Raw genomic sequence first — 20,050 nt, 5'->3', positions numbered from 1 at the left:
ACTGTTCGTGTTCTGGATAAAGACATTCGCATGCAAGTGGACACTGGCTCTGCAGTAACTCTCATTAATTCTCGCACGTATTTGGAGTTGGGCTCCCCTTCCTTGTCTCCAGTTACGCGAAATCTGAGAACTTATAATAAACAGAAAATTCCTATCGTTGGCCAGTTTGATGCTTCCACTGCTTACAAGTCTGTTGTTCGGCCCCTCACGTTTTATGTGGTGGATCATGCGGGCACTGAAAATCTGTTCGGTTATGATGCTTTCCAGTTGTTTGGGTTCTCCATTGATGATGATGTGCACCTCATATCTGAGGATATTCGGTATCAACAGCTGGATGGATTGTGTTCTGAATTTTCGTCCGTGTTCTCTGCTGGTCTGGGTCGTGCCAAGGATTTTGAAGCCCACATTACTCTTAAACCTACAGCTCGCCCTAAGTTTTTCCGGGCATGCCCTATTCCGATGGCGCTGCGTGCACCTGTCAAGGCTGAGATCGACAGGTTAACAGCTTCAGGGATTCTCCTTCCTGTTACCTCCAGCGAATGGGCATCGCCCATCGTGGTGGTTTCTAAACCCAACGGGAGTCTGCGATTGTGTGGCGATTTTAAAGCCACTGTCAACGCTCAGAGCCTCATTGACACTTATCCTCTTCCCCGTCCTGAGGAGTTATTTACCAAGCTCGCTGGGGGCCAGTTCTTTTCCAAACTTGACTTATCGGAGGCGTACCATCAGTTGCCGTTGGATGCGTCTTCCAAGGAATTTCTCGTCATCAGCACTCCTTGTGGGTTGTATCAGTACCAGCGGTTACCATTTGGTGTCGCTAGCGCGCCGGCCATTTTTCAGCGGTTTTTGGAACAGCTCACGGCTTCCGTTCCTGGCTGCATCAACTACCTGGATGACATTGTTGTCACGGGGGCCTCCACTGAGGAGCACCTTCGCAATTTGCGTTCATTATTTCGGGTTCTGCATTCGGCTGGATTGAAGTGCAATCTGGACAAGTCACAGTTCTTCCAACCCTCCATTGTGTATCTTGGTTTCCACCTGTCCCGTGAAGGTATACGTCCTCTACGTCAGCACGTTGCGGCCATCACCGCTCTCCCCCGGCCGTCTACGGTCAAAGAACTTCAGGCGTTTCTAGGCAAGATTGCTTATTATCACAAATTCATTCCATCCGCGGTGGCGGTGGCTCATCCTCTGCATCAGCTGTTACGCAAAAACGTTCCTTTCTGTTGGTCCGACGAGTGTGAGCAGGCTTTTGTTCGCCTGAAGGCTCATTTGCAGTCGGCGCCTTGTCTTGCCACCTTCCGTCCGGGTCAGCACTTGGTTCTGGCGACTGACGCGTCACAGTATGGCCTAGGGGCTGTTCTCGCCCATCGGTATGCGGATGGGTCGGAACGACCCATCGCCTATGCTTCAAAGACCCTCAACGATGCCCAACGGCGTTACGCTCAAATCGAAAAGGAGGCGCTCGCTATCATTTATGCGTTAAAAAAGTTCTGCGTTTTTTTGTATGGTTCTAAGTTTCACCTCATCACCGACCACAAGCCGCTGGTCTCTCTGTTCAGCCCTTCGGCGTCGCTTCCGGATAAGGCGGCTCACCGCCTGCAACGTTGGGCCTTATACTTGTCTCGTTTTCACTATGAGATTCACTATCGCCCCACGGCCCAGCACGCCAACGCTGACGCGTTGTCGCGTTTGCCGATGGGCCCCGACCCGGTTTTTGATCGAGATGAGCTGCTCTGTTTCCACATTGATGAGGAAGAACGTCGTGCGGTTGAGGGTTTTCCGCTTACAGGTTCGCAGGTCGCGTCGGCTACTGCGCGGGACCCAGTCCTGCGTCGGGTGATCGGTTTTGTTCAACAGGGTTGGCCGGACAGGACCACGGGCCGGGCATCGGATCCCCTTCGCAACTACCATGCCTTGCGCCTTCGTCTGTCTGTTCGTGAGGGTGTTGTTCTTTTGGCCACGGATGGCGCATCTCCACGGGTCGTGGTGCCAGCTTCTCTTCGCAAAGATGTTCTCAAACTATTGCATGAGGGCCATTGGGGGATCTCTCGGACTAAGTCCCTGGCCCGCCGGCATGTTTATTGGCCCGGTATCGATTCGGACATCTCCCATATGGTCGCTGCGTGTGGTCAGTGTGCTCAACAACTGGCTGCACCCCGTGCAATGCCCTCTCCGTGGCCTGATCCGGCGCAGCCATGGGAACGGGTGCACGCTGACTTTGCCGGCCCCTTCCTCGGCGCTTATTGGCTCCTGTTGATTGACGCCTTCTCGAAGTTTCCGTTTGTGGTTCGATGTCCGTCGCCCACCACTGCGGCGACGACGCTGGCTTTGTCCAAAATTTTTGCGCTAGAAGGTCTTCCCTCCACAATCGTCACGGACAACGGCCCTCAGTTCTCTTCGCAGGCCTTCCGTGATTTTTGTACTGGACAAGGGATGCATCATGTTACAGCACCGCCTTTCCATCCCCAATCGAATGGGGAGTCGAGCGCCTTGTCTGCACTTTCAAAAGCCAGATGAAAAAATTCCTTACTGATTTTTCTACCGATGACGCTCTGTTGCAATTTCTGAGTTCTTATCGCTTCACGCCTCTGGGTGATCGCAGCCCCGCTGAACTCTTGCATGGCCGCCAACCGCGCACTCTACTGCACCTGCTTCACCCTGTCAGGCCTAGTCCTGTGTCCCCTAGTGCGGGAAAATACTCGGTAGGCGCCAACGTGTGGGCACGAGGGTATGGATCTCACCCTAAATGGATTCCAGGGGTGGTCAAGGCTCTTCGCGGCCGCCGGCTTTGTGAAATACGTACGGACGACGGCACGGTTGTTCGTCATTACGACCAGATGCGCCCACGAGTGGTGGCCACGACGGTGCCACCGCCCCTTCTTTCGCCTCCACCAGCCCGAGAAGCCAGTCCTGTCGGTGCTGCCGGTCTCCCGTGCGTGTCGCTGCAGCTGCCGTCGCTGCCGCTTCCGAGTACGCCGGAACCGGTCCCAGTCGCGACGCCGCCTTCTCCGGGACCCATCTCGCTGGAGCACACCCCCAGGTCCACGACACCTATGGATGCTGCTCCGGAGTTTTCACCCATCATCTCGTCCAGGAGGCGCGTTCCACGCACAAGCTTCCGCCCTGGACATTTTCGACCATATTCTCGTGTTTCTCCGCAGGATCTTCTCGGGGTCTCCCAAGAGGCCATGGATGTCTCCGCACTGTCCGTGTCTCCAAGGAAGTGAGTGTCTTTTTTTTTTCAAGGGGGGAAAAGTGTTGTGACAGTGCCACGAGATTTAAAAGTGCCGCTACGTCAGTACGCAAACATGGCGATAGAGGCGCTCCGCAGCTCGGCTGAGCGCGGGAGCGCCACCTGGCTATGAACGGCGCCGGCCGCATGTCACGGCACGGCAGTTGAGTGACAGCTACGGAGTTGGTAGCATGAAACCCACTATTGTTTCTACGTTTGTGTATCCACGCAGTTTATTAGTACATTAAAGGTTATAACAATTCTAAGCTCACTGCTGTTTAAGAAACCACGAATTTTGAAGAATTCACTGTGGTGTTGCAAGAATTATAAGAATAGTTTTCTAAAGATTTTGAGGACACTACCAATTTTACACCTGTTTTGGAGGTCATTTGTCATTTCAGTTGAGAGTGCACATATCATAAGATTAATCTGAAAAAATTCGTAAAGAGCCACAACTAATACAATAATAGTAGTTAACTGACCACTAAGAACAAAAAGGAAATGAATCAAAGTACAATGTGAAAACATACTTAGGTTAAGGAGAAAACATCATACATATACACTACTGGCCATTAAAATTGCTACACCAAGAAGAAATGCAGATGATAAACGGGTATTCATTGGACAAATATATTATACTAGAACTGACATGTGATTAAATTTTCACGCAATTTGGGTGCATAGATCCTGAGAAATCAGTACCCAGAACAACCACCTCTGGCCGTAATAACGGCCTTGATATGCTTGGGCATTGAGTCAAACAGAGTTTGGATGGCGTGTACAGGTACAGCTGCCCATGCAGCTTCAACACGATACCACAGTTCATCAAGAATAGTGGCTGGCGTATTGTGACGAGCCAGTTGCTCGGTCACCATTGACCAGATGTTTTGAATTGGTGAGAGATCTGGAGAATGTGCTGGCCAGGGCAGCAGTCAAACATTTTCTCTATCCAGAAAGGCCCGTACAGGACTTGCAACATGCGGTCGTGCATTATCCTGCTGAAATGTAGGGTTTCGCAGGGATCGAATGAAGGGTAGAGCCATGGGTCGTAATACATCTGAAATGTAACATCCACTGTTCAACATGCCATCAATGCGAACAAGAGGTGACCAAGACGTGTAACCAATGGCAGCCCTTACCATCATGCTGGGTGATACGCCAGTATGGCAATGACGAACACACGCTTCCAATATGTGTTCACCGCGATGTCGCCAAACACAGATGCGACCATCATGATGCTGTAAACACAACCTGGATTCATCGGAAAAAATGACGTTTCGCCTTTAGTGCACCCAGGTTCGTCGTTGAGTACACCATCGCAGGTGCTCCTGTCTGTGATGTAGCGTCAAGGGTACCCGCAGCCATGGCCTCCGAGCTGATAGTCCATGCTGCTGCAAACGTCATCGAACTGTTCATGTAGATGGTTGTTATCTTGCAAACATCCCCATCTGCTGAATCAGGGATCGAGACGTGGCTGCTCGATCCGTTACAACCATGCGGATAAGATACCTGTCATCTCGACTGCTAGTGAGACGAGGCCGTTGGGATCCAGCACGGCATTCCGTATTACCCTCCTGAACCCACTGATTCCATATTATGCTAACAGTCATTGGATCTCGACCAACGCGAGCAGCAATGTTGCGGTACGATAAACCGCAATCACGATACGCTACAATACGACCTTTATCAAAGTTGGAAACATGATGGTACGCATTTCTCCTCCTTACACGAGGCATCACAACAACGTTTCACCAGGCAACGCCAATCAACTGCTGTTTGTGTATGAGAAATCGGTTGGAAACTTTCCTCATGTCAGCAACTTGTAGGTGTCGCCACCGGCGCCAACCTTGTGTGAATTCTCTGAAAAGCTAGTCATTTGCATATCATAGCATCTTATTCCTGTTGGTTAAATTTCGCGTCTGTAGCACGTCATCTTCGTGGTGTAGCAATTTTAATGGCCAGTAGTGTATAAAGAGTCAAATATCTCGTCCATAAGACAATCAATGCAAAACTGAATCAACACAGTGCCTGCACCATCAGGAAGACAACTAGGCCACCAGGTAGCAAGCAGTACTGGTGAGCATTAATACTTATGACATAAATAAAATTATTATAATCCCATAAAGACAAAGAGACAACCTGGAGGTTGTGAATAGTTACGGAACAAATGTACATCAAATCAAAAATCATAAAATAACAACTACCTTAAACACAAAATCAAATATCAAGTTGTAGGGAAGGGGTGCCAATAGGAGACTGCCAGGTAAAGGTGGGGAAGGCCAGTCTATGTGCCAGTATAATGAATAAGCTCTCTACTACAAAGCACTTAAGATTAAAATAGATATACACACATTAACTGCCTGTACACTGCATCAAGCACAGGAAATACATTCACAATTTTTTTACTTTTTTATATGTACAGGGCTATTACAAATGATTGAAGCAATTTCATAAATTCACTGTAGCTCCATTCATTGACATATGGTCACGACAAACTACAGATGCGTAGAAAAACTCATAAAGTTTCGTTCGGCTGAAGCCGCACTTCAGGTTTCTGCCGCCAGAGCACTCGAGAGCGCAGTGAGACAAAATGGCGACAGGAGCCGAGAAAGCGTATGTCGTGCTTGAAATGCACTCACATCAGTCAGTCATAACAGTGCAACGAAACTTCAGGACGAAGTTCAACAAAGATCCACCAACTGCTAACTCCATTCGGCGATGGTATGCGCAGTTTAAAGCTTCTGGATGCCTCTGTAAGGGGAAATGAACGCGTCGGCCTGCAGTGAGCGAAGAAACGGTTGAACGCGTGCGGGCAAGTTTCACGTGTAGCCCGCGGAAGTCGACAAATAAAGCAAGCAGGGAGCTAAACGTACCACAGCCGACGGATTGGAAAATCTTACGGAAAAGGCTAAAGCAGAAGCCTTACCGTTTACAATTGCTACAAGCCCTGACACCCGATGACAAAGTCAAACGCTTTGAATTTTCGGCGCGGTTGCCACAGCTCATGGAAGAGGATGTGTTCAGTGCGAAACTTGTTTTCAGTGATGAAGCAACATTTTTTCTTAATGGTGAAGTGAACAGACACAATGTGCGAATTTGGCTGGTAGAGAATCCTCACGCATTCGTGCAGCAAATTCGCAATTCACCAAAAGTTAACATGTTTTGTGCAATCTCACGGTTTAAAGTTTACGGCCCCTTTTTCTTCTGTGAAAAAAACGTTACAGGACACGTGTATCTGGACATGCTGGAAAATTGGGTCATGCCATAACTGGAGACCGACAACGCCGACTTCATCTTTCAACAGGATGGTGCTCCACCGCACTTCCATCATGATGTTCGGCATTTCTTAAACAGGAGACTGGAAAACCGATGGATCGGTCGTAGTGGAGATCATGATCAGCAATTCACGTCATGGCCTCCACGCTCTCTCGACTTAACCCCATGCGATTTCTTTCTGTGGGGTTATGTGAAAGACTCAGTGTTTAAATCTCTTCTACCAAGAAACGTGCCAGAACTGCGAGCTCGCATCAACGATGCTTTCGAACTCATTGATGGGGACATGCTGCGCCGAGTGTGGGAGGAACTTGATTATTATCGGCTTGATGTCTGCCGAATCACTAAAGGGGCACATATCGAACATTTGTGAATGCCTAAAAAAACCTTTTGAGTTTTTTTATGTGTGTGCAAAGCATTTTGAAAATATCTCAAATAATAAAGTTATTGTAGAGCTGTGAAATCGCTTCAATCATTTGTAATAACCCTGTACTTTTACAACATACGCTTCATAAGCAACACTGGTCATTAGTGTAGAACCCTGTCACTGAAGAGCAGGAATTCCAGTACATCACAATGACATAAAGTGAACATATGATCGTAAATCTCCCAGGGACCATCCAGGTGCGGGAAGCTGAGGCTGGAGAGACCGGAGGGGGGTTAGGGGCAGCAGGATCTGTCAGGGAGGAAATTGACAAATGGCACATATAAATAAAATAATGACATATGTAGGTAGAATTGCAAAACACGATTAATTTTTTCAGATACAGAGTAGGATACAGACCACTGGGTTAAATAATTACATAGAAATAGTTCAACATAGCTTTCATAGGCAACACTGGTCATTAATGTAAACTAAGAATATTATGGTGGACGGAATTACAGGATACAATAATCAAGAGCATACAATAGTTACAAATAGAGTGTGGACCATGGGTTGCAACACTGGTCATTAATGTAAACTAGTAATATTATGGTACAGCATACAATAACGATGGACTGATAGCATATAATAACAATGGACTGATGGAAATCAAACAAATATAAACAGATATACAGTAGAATCGTAGAAACATGACCATACTTTAACGTACAAAATGTAATCCCATAGGATGAAGACCACTGGGTTACAAAATTACATAGGAATAATTTGACATAGGTTTCATAGGAAACACTTGTCATTAATGTGAACTGACAACCTTATAGTACAGCATACAACAACGACATATACAATTACGTGACATAGACAACTGTATTCACTTTGTGTCACTGCTATTGTATGTTGTACTATAAGGTTGTTAGTTTAAAGTAATGATCAGTGTTGTCTATGAATCTATGTGGAACTATTTAAATGAGATTATTTAACCCAATGGTTTTTATCCTACAGGGTTAATTTCTGTGCATAGATATATGATCATGTTCCTGCAATTCTACCTACAAATTCTATTATTTTATTTACATCTGTCATTTGTCAATTTCCTTCCCAACAGATCACACTGCCCACTCCCCTGCCCTCTCCCCAGCCTCAGCTTCACTCATCTGGATGATCCCTGGCATATTTATGTTTGTATGTTCACTTTATGTCATTGATATTGTGCAGCATAATTCCCACCATTCAGTGATGTCATTTTATACTATTGACCAGTGTTTCTGATGAAGTCTACACCATGAAAATATAAAAAAATAAGAATAAAAAATTAAAAATATATTTCCGCTGCTTGATGGTATGCACATGTTGTCAATCTTTTGCATTTACCTCCAGGTCATATCTTCATCTTCCTGGGACTATAATAATTTTATTTATATCGTAAGTATTAATGCTCACCAGTACTGCTGCCACCTGGTGGCCTAGTTGTCTTCCTGAATGGTGCAGGTGTTCTATTGATTGAGTTTTGCACTGTCTTATGGACACGATATTTGACTCCACACCTATGTATGACATGTTCTCCTTAACCTAGGTGCATTTTCACATTGTACCTTTATTTATTTCCTGTTTGTTCTTGGTGGTCAGTTAACTACTATCAGGTTGGTGCAAAAGTTCGAAGCATTTTTGTTTTGTATGCTGGTATTCTGGTTGCTATGGGTTTATTTGTCAATTCTAATTTTTTATTTGTAGTTCACTGTTGTTATCTGAGTTTATACACTGTCATTTGGAGATAGTGAGTGGAGCTATAGACACTAGAAAATAGTGTGCCAAGTGAAGAAATCAGAACATTTATAATATATTCTTCTGTTTGAGTCCAATGGGGGGGGGGGGGGGGGTAACAGCAACGGAGACAGCCAGAAACTTTTCTGCTGTCTATGGGGATAATGCCATTGGACTGACAATGACAAGAAAATTGTTTTCTCATTTTGAGGAGGATCATTTTGACATTAGTGATTCTCCACATTCAGGAAGACCTTCGAGGTTTGATGAAGATGGCTTAAATGCATTACTCCACAATGATCCACGTCAGTGTACTCCAGAATTGGCAGATGTGATGAACTGTGGTCATTCCACCAATGTACAACATTTGCTTGCAATGGGGAAGGTTCAAAATTCGGGTGTATGGGTACAGCTTGCTCTAAGCCAAAATCACAAAAATCAGTGGATGGGCATGCGTGCACCTCTGGTTGCACATCATCAATTGGCTCATGAAAATCAAAGACCATCAACCCCCTGTAGCATTACTGGTGATGAGAAATGGTGTCTTCCAGCTCCCATAAGGAAAATAAAGGAATGGATGAGCCCAAACAATGCAACAAAAGATAACATTATGCATCTGGTGAAATGGTGACGGTGTGGTGTTCTGCGAGCTGCTTCCTGAATGTAACCATCACTGCTGACATTTATTGTCAAAAACTGAGATGTCTTGCAGACACAATACAAGAACAACAACTAGGTAGATTGCGTGAATTGATGCTACTCCGTGATAATGCCGACCAGCATTCTGCTGGACTGACAAAAAACACTATACAGGATTTGGAATGGGAATTCATTCCACACCCACGGTACTCACCTGAACTTGTGCTCTCAGATGTTCACCTCTTCCAATATCTATCCAACAACTTTTAAGGCACTTCCTTTCTGGATGAAAATGTGCTTCGAACGTGGCTTCGCCTCAAAATCACAGTTCCAGAATCGAAAAGTTACCTGTTGGTAGACTGTTGTAAATTGTGAAGGAGAATATAAGACTGATGACTAAGATCTCTGTAGTATGTATCTGTTGTGTTTATGGAAAAACACTACAAACTTATGCACCGACCCAGTACTATGCACTATGTATTATCTGTAGCCCTGTACCGATTTCTTACTATTAATCTGATGATGTTGTTCATCACATAGTTGTAAGCAACAAATTGTTGCTAAGAATTTATAGCAATATTATGAAATTTACATCAAAGCAGCAAGAGAAATCTTAAACATGATTTCCTACTAAAGTACAACCACTCATCTCGTCAGACAAAGCATATTTACTCTGCAAATTGTGTCAAACATATTATGGATGTGATTGTCTGAAACCACTCATGGCAATAGAATAATGCAGTTGTGTCAAAATTATTCCTCCAATTATCACTCAGAACCTGCAGAATGTCAACGATAAAAAAGATCATAACAATTTACATTCAGTCGTGCAGCAGCAGCAGCATTGACAGTGAGCTTATGTTCTCAGAATGTCAAAATGCGCTACGAATTCTAGTGACGAGGCTGATGATACTGTATATAATGAAACCAGTGAAGATGCTATAGATTTTGGAAGTAACAATGGCAGTTCTGAGGAAAGCTTCAGGGACAGCAGTAAAGAACCGAATGAAGATTATGGATTTGCAAGCTGTCATGTACGGAATGAAATTCATGTAAGTAAGTTTTCTCCTGCTCCGCCAGTTTTCCCTTTTACTTCAACCTTAGGATTAAAAGAAATTTAGATACAAATGCTGCACCACTTGAGTATTTTTAAATATTTCTGACAATATGCTGGTTTGTATTATTGTAACTGAAACTACTAAGTAGAAATACCAGGAAATCCCCAAATTCTCCAAAAATATTAATTGTAGCTCAAAGAAGTGGATGGATGTCAGTAAAGATGAAATGAAGGTTCTCATAGATATTTTGTTACTACCAAGTATACTCAATTTACCTAAAAAGAATGGTACTGATTCGAAAATGAAAGAAATTATGTTCCAATTATTTTGAAAGTTATGCCACAAAAAAGATACAGATTAATTAGTAAATACTGGCACTTTTTGGGTAATTCCACTTGCAACCAAAATATCCATCCACGTCCAAAGTTATGTAAGTTTATTATTATTCATAGGAAGACTTGGCCGGAAACAGTATACGATCTCGCTTTGTTATAAAATTGTTTGTCCCGTGTGAATCACATCTTTATTAAATACAGAACTCTTTACTTTACGTAGGCAAAAGTACGCCACACTCGGATAAGTGCGAGGAATGCCCCATGTCTAGCAAAACTGTTTTACATCTAATGGATTCTCTATTAGACAAAGTCCAACGTGTAACAACTGACAATTTTTACACATCACCTGAACTTACCAATTATTTGCAACAATGAAGAACACATACCTACAGAGCTCTCTGAGTGAATAAAAAGATCGACCAACCATTTTTGCAGCCATAAACCTTAAATAGGGGAAATCAGAGGTTTCCCATCATCCTAAAATGGCAAGACAAAAAACAATCTCGAGCACTAAACATAACCCATCATTGCGTATAATACAAACAAAAAGGAGTGACGAAATAAGGACGGCTTAACTGATAACGATACAATTGGTGGTGTTGACAGAGCTGATCATGAACTTTCTTACCAGGAGAACACACAGAAACAGCAGAAGGAGGGAGGAAAAAAAGAAGCACTGCAAAGAAATTATCTGAATGGGATGGAAATCAGCAGATGTGATGTACATGTACAGACAAACAAATAATTACAGTTTCAGAAAAATTGGATATTTATTCCAGAGAAAAAGCGTCACAAATTGAGCAAGTCAATAACAGATTGGTCCACTTTTGGCCCTTATGCAAGCAACTATTTGTCTTGGTACTGACTGATAAAGTTGTTGGATATCCTGCCAAGTTTTGTCCAGATCATCACAATCCCAAGCTGGTTGGAGTGCCCTGCCCGTAATGCTCCCAACATTCTCAACTGGGGAGAGATCCGGCGACTTTGCTGGCCGAGTACAGAAACAGACAATAGAAACACTCGGCACCTTTTTGATCAGTCTCCATTCGGTACATTTATTATATTAAAAATAAATTCAAAAATTAAGAAAACTTTTTTGAATTTAGATGGAAGTAATTTTCAATAAATACGCAAATGCAGACGAGGAGACCCGTGTATAACAAGACTCGTAGAAAGGCACTTCATATCCCACATACTTCAGAATCCAGTAAAAAACGAACCGTGTAGAAGATGTGCTGCATGCTGTTTCCAAAAAGAGATGCTAATGGGAAAAAAATATGGAAAAAAAACCAAGAACCTGGTGCAGAGAAGGCGATGTGGGCTTATGTAGGGAACCTTACTTCAAGCTTTACCACACTCGGAAAAGTTTTCAATAAGTTTCTTCTGTGTTTATAACACTGAACACGATTTTCACGTTTCCCGCATTATGTAAGATAAATATCAATTAAAACTCACTTCTATTGTTACATTCCTTTAATACTATCCTTATGACTATTCTAATTATTGAATAAAAATGCACTGTGATTTTATAATGCAAAATCAGAAAATCACCCATGGTTAAAATCATTTGACAAAATCCCTAATCAGAGCTATGACCACCTTTCATTGTGTCCTGAAATGAGGAACATCCTTTCTACCTCTTACAAAGTGGTATTTCACTGCCCATGCAATCTACAAAATATCCTGATCAATCCTTACGCCCAACATATTCCGAATCCCTCACCATGTGTGTCATATCACGGTGGAAGAGACAGATGCAGTACCAGGCCTATGCACCAACCCAGCAGCACATATTTTTCCAGTCCCATCACAGGTGTATTTTACCATATCGGGACACATAACAGCCTGCAAAAGTAGTTCAGCCACATACCAATTCTGATGTAGCTTATGCAAAGCCTTTTACATGGGTGTGATTACCAACCAGCGGGCCACTTGAACGAATGGTCAACTGAGACTAACAGAAAAGTTGACCACCCAGTGATAAACATGCTCCAAAATACAACATGCAGAATGGCTTCAACTGCTGCTTCACAGCCCATGCCATCTGGATCATCACCTTCAATACCGTCTTTTCTGAATAATGTTGAACTTAACTGGCCGGAGATAGTGGTCATGTGTGTGCCAGGTGTGCTTACATGTGTGAATGTTTGTGTGAGTTTCTTTCTTTGTTTCTTTTTTTTTTTCAGAAATGATGAAAGCTTTGGCTGAAAACTCAATGTGTAATGTCTTTTCACTTTGCCTGTCTGCAACTAAACATGCCATATTTATGGTGAGTAGCACTTTATTGTTTTCATAATGTCGTTGATATTTCAGTCTGAACATTGTTTGATTACACTGATATTACCTTTTCTTCTTTGGGGACCACAGTAAAATATGTATTTTAATGACATGATTATTACAAATATTAGCCAGCTACATTGCTCTGTAAATTGGTTTTATTTTATATTTTATAAATCATTCACGATGAGCCCATCTGGCATATTGCCATCATCAGGTGCTCTGTAAATAAGTAAGTAAGCAATGGTCTTAATACAATGGTCTGTAGCTATGATCAGAAAATGTATTATACATCATTAGGTGTTTTTACCTTACAAGTTGCTGTCATGTCCCATCTTTTTTAGAAATACTACAAGGTGCATTCAAGTTCTAAGGCCTCCGATTTTTTTTCTAATTAACTACTCACCCAAAATCGATGAAACTAGCGTTACTTCTCAACATAATCGCCCTGCAGACGTACACATTTTTGACAACGCTGACACCATGATTCCATGGCAGCGGCGAAGGCTTCTTTAGGAGTCTGTTTTGACCACTGGAAAATCGCTGAGGCAATAGCAGCACGGCTGGTGAATGTGCAGCCACGGAGAGTGTCTTTCATCATTGGAAAAAGCCAAAAGTCACTAGAAGCCAGGTCAGGTGAGTAGGGAGCATGAGGAATCACTTCAAAGTTGTTATCACGAAGAAACTGTTGCGTAACGTTAGCTCGATGTGCGGGTGCATTGTCTTGGTGAAACAGCACACGCACAGCCCTTCCCGGACGTTTTTGTTGCAGTGCAGGAAGGAATTTGTTCTTCAAAACATTTTCATAGGATGCACCTGTTACCGTAGTGCCCTTTGGAACGCAATGGGTAAGGATTACGCCCTCGCTGTCCCAGAACATGGACACCATCATTTTTTCAGCACTGGCGGTTACCCGAAATTTTTTTGGTGGCGGTGAATCTGTGTGCTTCCATTGAGCTGACTGGCGCTTTGTTTCTGGATTGAAAAATGGCATCCACGTCTCATCCATTGTCACAACTGACGAAAAGAAAGTCCCATTCATGCTGTCGTTGCGCGTCAACATTGCTTGGCAACATGCCACACGGGCAGCCATGTGGCCGTCCGTCAGCATTCGTGGCACCCAGCTGGATGACACTTTTCGCATTTTCAGGTCGTCGTGCAGGATTGTGTGCACAGAACCCACAGAAATGCCAACTCTGGAGGCTATCTGTTCAACAGTAATTCTGTGATCCCCCAAAACAATTCACTCCACTTTCTCGATCATGTCGTCAGACCGGCTTGTGCGAGCCCGAGGTTGTTTCGGTTTGTTGTCACACGATGTTCTGCCTTCATTAAACTGTCTCACCCACGAACGCACTTTCGACACATCCATAACTCCATCACCACATGTCTCCTTCAACTGTCGATGAATTTCAATTGGTTTCACACCACGCAAATTCAGAAAACAAATGATTGCACGCTGTTCAAGTAAGGAAAACGTCGCCAACATATTTAAAACCGTTCTCATTCTCGCCGCTGGCGGTAAAATTCCATGTGCCGTATGGTGCTGCCGTCTCTGGGACGTATTGACAATGAACGCGGCCTCATTTTAAAACAATGCACATGTTTCTATCTCTTTCCAGTCCGGAGAAAAAAAATCGGAGGCCTTAGAACTTGAATGCAGCTCGTACTTTTTCCTTACATGTACACTGGAGATGTGTATCTGATTGTGGTTGGTTTCCATGTATGCTGTTTTTCTGACAGTTTGGGTGACAGTGGATTAGCAATATTACCTGTTTGCATAGTTACCATTATAAATAACTGATGAGTGGAAACGCAGTTTTTTCTATTATTTTTATAGGTTTGGTTCCAATTATGTTTTTATCTGGAATTTGTTCTTGTATTATCAGAGATTTTTATTTTATATTTTTATTTTTTCATAATAATTTTGTTATTGTCTGTGAATTATGCTGGTGTTATGTCTTTGTTTTATACTTTTGTATTGTTATTGTTGTTATTATGGATATGTGGTATTTAACATCTCCAATTTATTACTTTACTCGTTACCTCGATGTATAACGTGATTAAAGTTTTCTATGTATTTTTTGTGCTATAGGTTGGTTTGTTCATTCAGTTAATTCGTAGGGTTGCTGTATGCATGTGAATATATCTCTGTTTCCTCAAGGATGTTCATCAATGTCCCATTCTGCGTAATATGGAGGATTTCTAGTGCTTTGTTTATAGGTTGTACGTCATGTTTTTCTGTTTGTAGATGTTGAAAAAAAGTGCATGGGTTCTTTTCATTTCCTCTGGTGTGCTCTTTACCTCTAATTTTGAATGTTCTAATGGTATGACCTATGTAGAATTTGTGGCACGTGTTACACGAAATTTTGTAAATTCCAGGTTTGTGGTGTATGGGAATTTTCAATCTGCCTTTGTGGATTTTGTACTTGAGGCAATATAGGTTTCATTGAGTAATTTGTTAATTTTGTTCGAGATGTTTCCTAGATAAGATGTGGTTATGTATTTTTTTCTCTTCTTTTTCATCTGGTTGTGTTTTATTGTAGTATAATTGTGTTACAATTTTGGGGTCATCGTTGTTTTGCTGGATAACGTATTCTAAGATTTTTATTTCCTTCTGAATTGCTTCATCTACTAGTTGTAAATTTATTAATCTGTTAAGCAATGTATGGAAGAATGCGAGTTTGTGGGCTTTTATTATCAATGATTTTGGATGACATGAGTGTACATAAGCAATAAACGCCTTCCACATGAAAATGAAATTATGGCAAGCACAAGTAAATGCAAACAATTTTTTTTTTCATTTCAATACATTAGCCAAAGTTAATCCTAAAGACCGAATAAAATATGTAGGCATACTTTTTGATTTGGTGGAAGAATTTGAAAACTGATTTCCCCTTTCACAAAAAATACAGATAAGTAGCCAAAATATTTTCAGATGAAATGTGTAGAGTTGCAGTCTGACATCCAACTAAAAGGAAAATTTGATCTTTTATCTTCGTTGGACTTATTCAAATCATACCTACCAAGGGACAAATATCCCTTGCTGCACAGTCATACATCGCATATATCATCTTTGTTTGGAAGCACACATGTTTGTAAACATTTATTTTCAAGAGTAAAGCACACAGAGACAATTGTGCACAGTTTCTGACTTTGGAAATTCACCACTTTGTGCTCCTGCCAGAAACTCTAAATACCACGGCAATAAACAAATGAGAGCTAGGATATATCATTGCAATGCCTCCCTTGATATGGTTTGTATATGAAACCATTTAGCATCAACAATGGCTGCTTGAGGACTGTGTTGAACAAGCAAGTGGATCAGTGGATGTTCGAAGTAATCCTGCCATGTTCCTTACCATACCCAAAAAGGCCACATTTTGTTGCCTGGAACATGTGTCCATTGCAATCTGAAGCACTTTTTATTTCAGGACAATATAAGTCAACGACATGGTATCTGTGTACCTGCAAAATCCACAGCGGACTGCACCAGTTGCCCCAGATACGATTACACCTGCCACAGCACTTGAGTGGTGAGCTGACACTGTGGACATAGTTGTATGTTCCATTAGGGTCAGCGAACAAGTTGACAATTATTCTTTAATATGGTCGCATTCTGTGGTTCAGTGCCTATCAATTACTCTTACAATCTTATGTTATCTAATGACTGCACATATGCAACATTGTCATACCAGAATGACTTGCACAGGTTCAAACATCACGGTATGACAAATGATGCATACAACCCTCTATATCAGAGAGAGAGAGAGAGAGAGAGAGAGAGAGAGAGAGGAAGGGGGGGGTGAATTTATTTAATATGGATACAGTATGATTCAAGTCATACTACTCCCATGGACAAGGTCAACATATTGCTTTGGATCTGCAGCTCCTACGTTTATGTTTACTTCTGTACATGTGTAACACTGTTACGCGTTCTTTTAGTCATGTTTATTAAATTCATTGTGCTGCTGGTCATTGTAGATGTCAAGCCCCTTGCACAAGAATGAGGACTTTCAGGCACCGTTCCCTCTCACCCTGGAGTGATGGAATGCTACAATGTGAATTAATTATACTTACCAATAAGACATTTTATTGAAGTGTTCTGTGAATTTAGTCAAGTTAGGGCTGCGTTCTTCATTTTGTTCTTGTGCCCATATTAGGACTTCAGGTATTTCAATTTTCATAAATAAATTAGAATCTAACAGTGTCATCTGTTCAGCAATTTGTTCAGATTTGAAATCCAGCAGAGTGGCTTGTCTGGAATGGAAAACAAGCACATATTCAAAAACAGAAAAGTACCGTGACAAATGAATATTGAAACTGCCCTTACTTATTTAATATTAACCAGTCTAAGTAATATGTGGAGTAATGTGTGCAGAAATATGAAAGAAGTCAACTGAATCTTGAGTAACAATGTTCAATTTTTTATTTGTGTGCCTACCGACAGCTCAACCAACATAATAAACAAGAACAAAATACATTTGAATGTAGAAGCAAGACAGAGAAATATGAACTTCAAGTTTTCCAAGCATATACGACGTTCTGAACTCACAGGAATGCAGATGGGTAAATTAATCTAAAATCAGTGACATTTCAAGTTACTCAAATAAGAGAGAAGATGGTTATACACTGCTTGATGTTGAAGCCTTCAGTCATATGCAGTACAAAATTAAAGACAAACTGCAGCAAGAGTTTGTGTCTACAACATTCAAAGAAGCTCTTTCAAGCAGAACAATCCAGATGAAATGCCTGGTGAAATTAGTTCTGAAATCTTTATCTTGTAATATTGGAATCAAATGATTACCAATGTCAATGCAGCTTGACACTGTGAGATGTAAATAAAGAGGAAAATTTAATAAAATGTAACTAAAGTGGCATAAAATTGAATGGCTTGCTCCAAATTACATTCATTTATCATCTCCAGCAATTAGGATGGTTCTGTTTAGCTCCAGGAACTATTTGAAAATGACAATTCCACATGCACAAAGTCAGTCTATAATTATGTCAGTGAAGGTGATGACAGTGACCTCACAGTTGCCATACGTAGTTTCATAAATAGCTTCATCCCAATTTGACAAATGGTGACAGCTGCAGGACATGAAGTGGTATGGGGATGAATAAGACAGGTGTTGCATCTGGGAAAAGTTGTGGTATATGTCTCTCTCTCTCTATGAATTGTCACACTGACTACAATATCTACACGTAACATTAGAAAGTGGAACATGCATATGAAATCAGTTTTTTTGGATGGCATATGGAAGACTTTGATCCTATTTGAAATTTTTTGGTGAGGTGAACTCTAGCTGAATTGGTGACCACATAAAATTTGAACTGTTTTTCAGTAGCACTCAGGTATTCTGGAATCTTGTGAAATCAGTCTGGAGCAAAACAATGAATTCAGAGCCACGAAAGCTTTACCCAGTTGCTTTTGTCACTTTATAATGTTATGAGGATGCTCAGAGACTCTAAATAGGAATAAATAGAAGAAAAATAGTGAAAGAGCGTTGTTTGAAAGTAGAGAAGCAATACTTAAGTGCCATTCCATGCTAAGTGGTCTAGAGGTTCCTGCATGACCACCATGGATTATGATAAAATTTTATGTGAACATTCACTTATCTTCCCAATAAACACTGGTAAAGTTTAACGATTACCAATTCTATACTTACAGAGGTATAGTAATTTCTTTGACTACATAGTGCAGCATTCAACAAAGCACCTGAGTTTTCGGCAACATTGAGACATCACATCTCTGCAATATCTTCTTGAATGAAACAAAACTAGACCATCTAGTACAACTTTTCACATCTTCTTAAGTGAAATAATTTTTAAAAAGATCTTATGAGCTATTTTCATACAGGTCATTTGAAGCAAAATCGGCTGAAAAAAAAATAGACACTTGAAAACAATGTTATGTTTAGTTTTCTGTACCTCTGGAAGTAATTGTGTGAAGAACATGAAACTTTGCATGTACTAACTTACCAATACAAGGTCCTCAAATATACAATTTTATTCTGCTACTGCTTTCCAATATCTTACAAACTGAAGGCAAAGCTGACAAATTTTGTAAAACGGCCCAAAACAGATTAAACTAAACTAACTAAACTCCATCCGAACAGGCCTTGGAAGGCCCAACAGGACCGACTGGCCGCCATTTCATCCTCAGTCCACAGGTGTCACTGGATGCGGATACGGAGGGGCATGTGGTCAGCACACCACTCTCCTGGCCGTATGTCAGTTTACGAGACTGGAGCCACTACTTCTCAATCAAGTGGCTCCTCAGTTTGCCTCACAAGGGCAGAGTGCACCCCACTTGCCAACAGTACTCGGAAGACTGGATGGTCACCCATCCAAGAGCTAGCCCAGCCCGACAGTGCTTAACTTTGGTGATCTAACAGGAACCGGTGTTACCACTGCAGCAAGGCATTTGGCCCCCAAAACAGATACCCACTTTAAAAAAAGTTTGCTGCTAAGTCTTTTAAACCATTTTCATTTGAAAGATCATGTTTTAAAGCATCTTAAAAAACTAAATTTGATTTTGCAAAGTAAGCATATAAGGCCCTAAAACACAACAAAATGGAGGTGCATTGAAAATACACCCTTAACATGCTGGTACTCAAATCAGACACCTTTTACTATGTTCTATAATTGTTTAGTATTTTCTGAGGAAAGTAATATCAAAGGTCCTGATGCATTAAGAAGTGACACTGATTATGAAGAACACGAAAAATTTCAAAAAAGAGGGTGCCTTTTGCTATGACTTATCATGGCATATTTCAGCTTGTTTTTCTGCTGTAATAACTATAGAATTAAACAGGTTATAAAATGCAACATTTAACTGTGCATTACCAAGGTACTGGTGATCATGGTAGTAGAACTGTTGGACAACAGCTACAATACACATTGTATATAAACAAACTTCAAGTTTTACATTGTCACATTGTGAAATTTTGGTGACTTTTTTTTTTTTTTTTTTTTTTTTTGGAAAGGGTTCATTGTTCATTTATTAGAGAATTTTTAGTATGTCTTTTTACTGTACAATACTATTGACATGCTAGTTTAATTCCGGTTTAAAGTATAGTATATT

At 41.6% G+C, this 20,050-nt stretch overlaps 1 protein-coding gene across 5 annotated transcripts in view; it reads right to left on the bottom strand.

The window, feature by feature from the left end:
- Nucleotides 1-20,050, bottom strand: part of LOC126184914 (guanine nucleotide-releasing factor 2) — a 406,168-nt gene that overhangs the window by 49,478 nt on the left and 336,640 nt on the right. For all 5 annotated transcript variants that reach the window (XM_049927576.1, XM_049927578.1, XM_049927575.1 and 2 more), the window contains one exon: nt 17,044-17,223. In XM_049927576.1, coding sequence (XP_049783533.1) covers nt 17,044-17,223 — 180 coding nt within the window. The remainder of the gene's footprint in view (nt 1-17,043; nt 17,224-20,050) is intronic.

The sequence above is a fragment of the Schistocerca cancellata genome, chromosome 4 (assembly GCF_023864275.1).
Source record: "Schistocerca cancellata isolate TAMUIC-IGC-003103 chromosome 4, iqSchCanc2.1, whole genome shotgun sequence".
Taxonomy (NCBI): Eukaryota; Metazoa; Arthropoda; class Insecta; order Orthoptera; family Acrididae; genus Schistocerca; species Schistocerca cancellata.
Note: the sequence above shows the minus strand (reverse complement) of the source record. Positions and strands in the feature narration are given on the sequence as shown.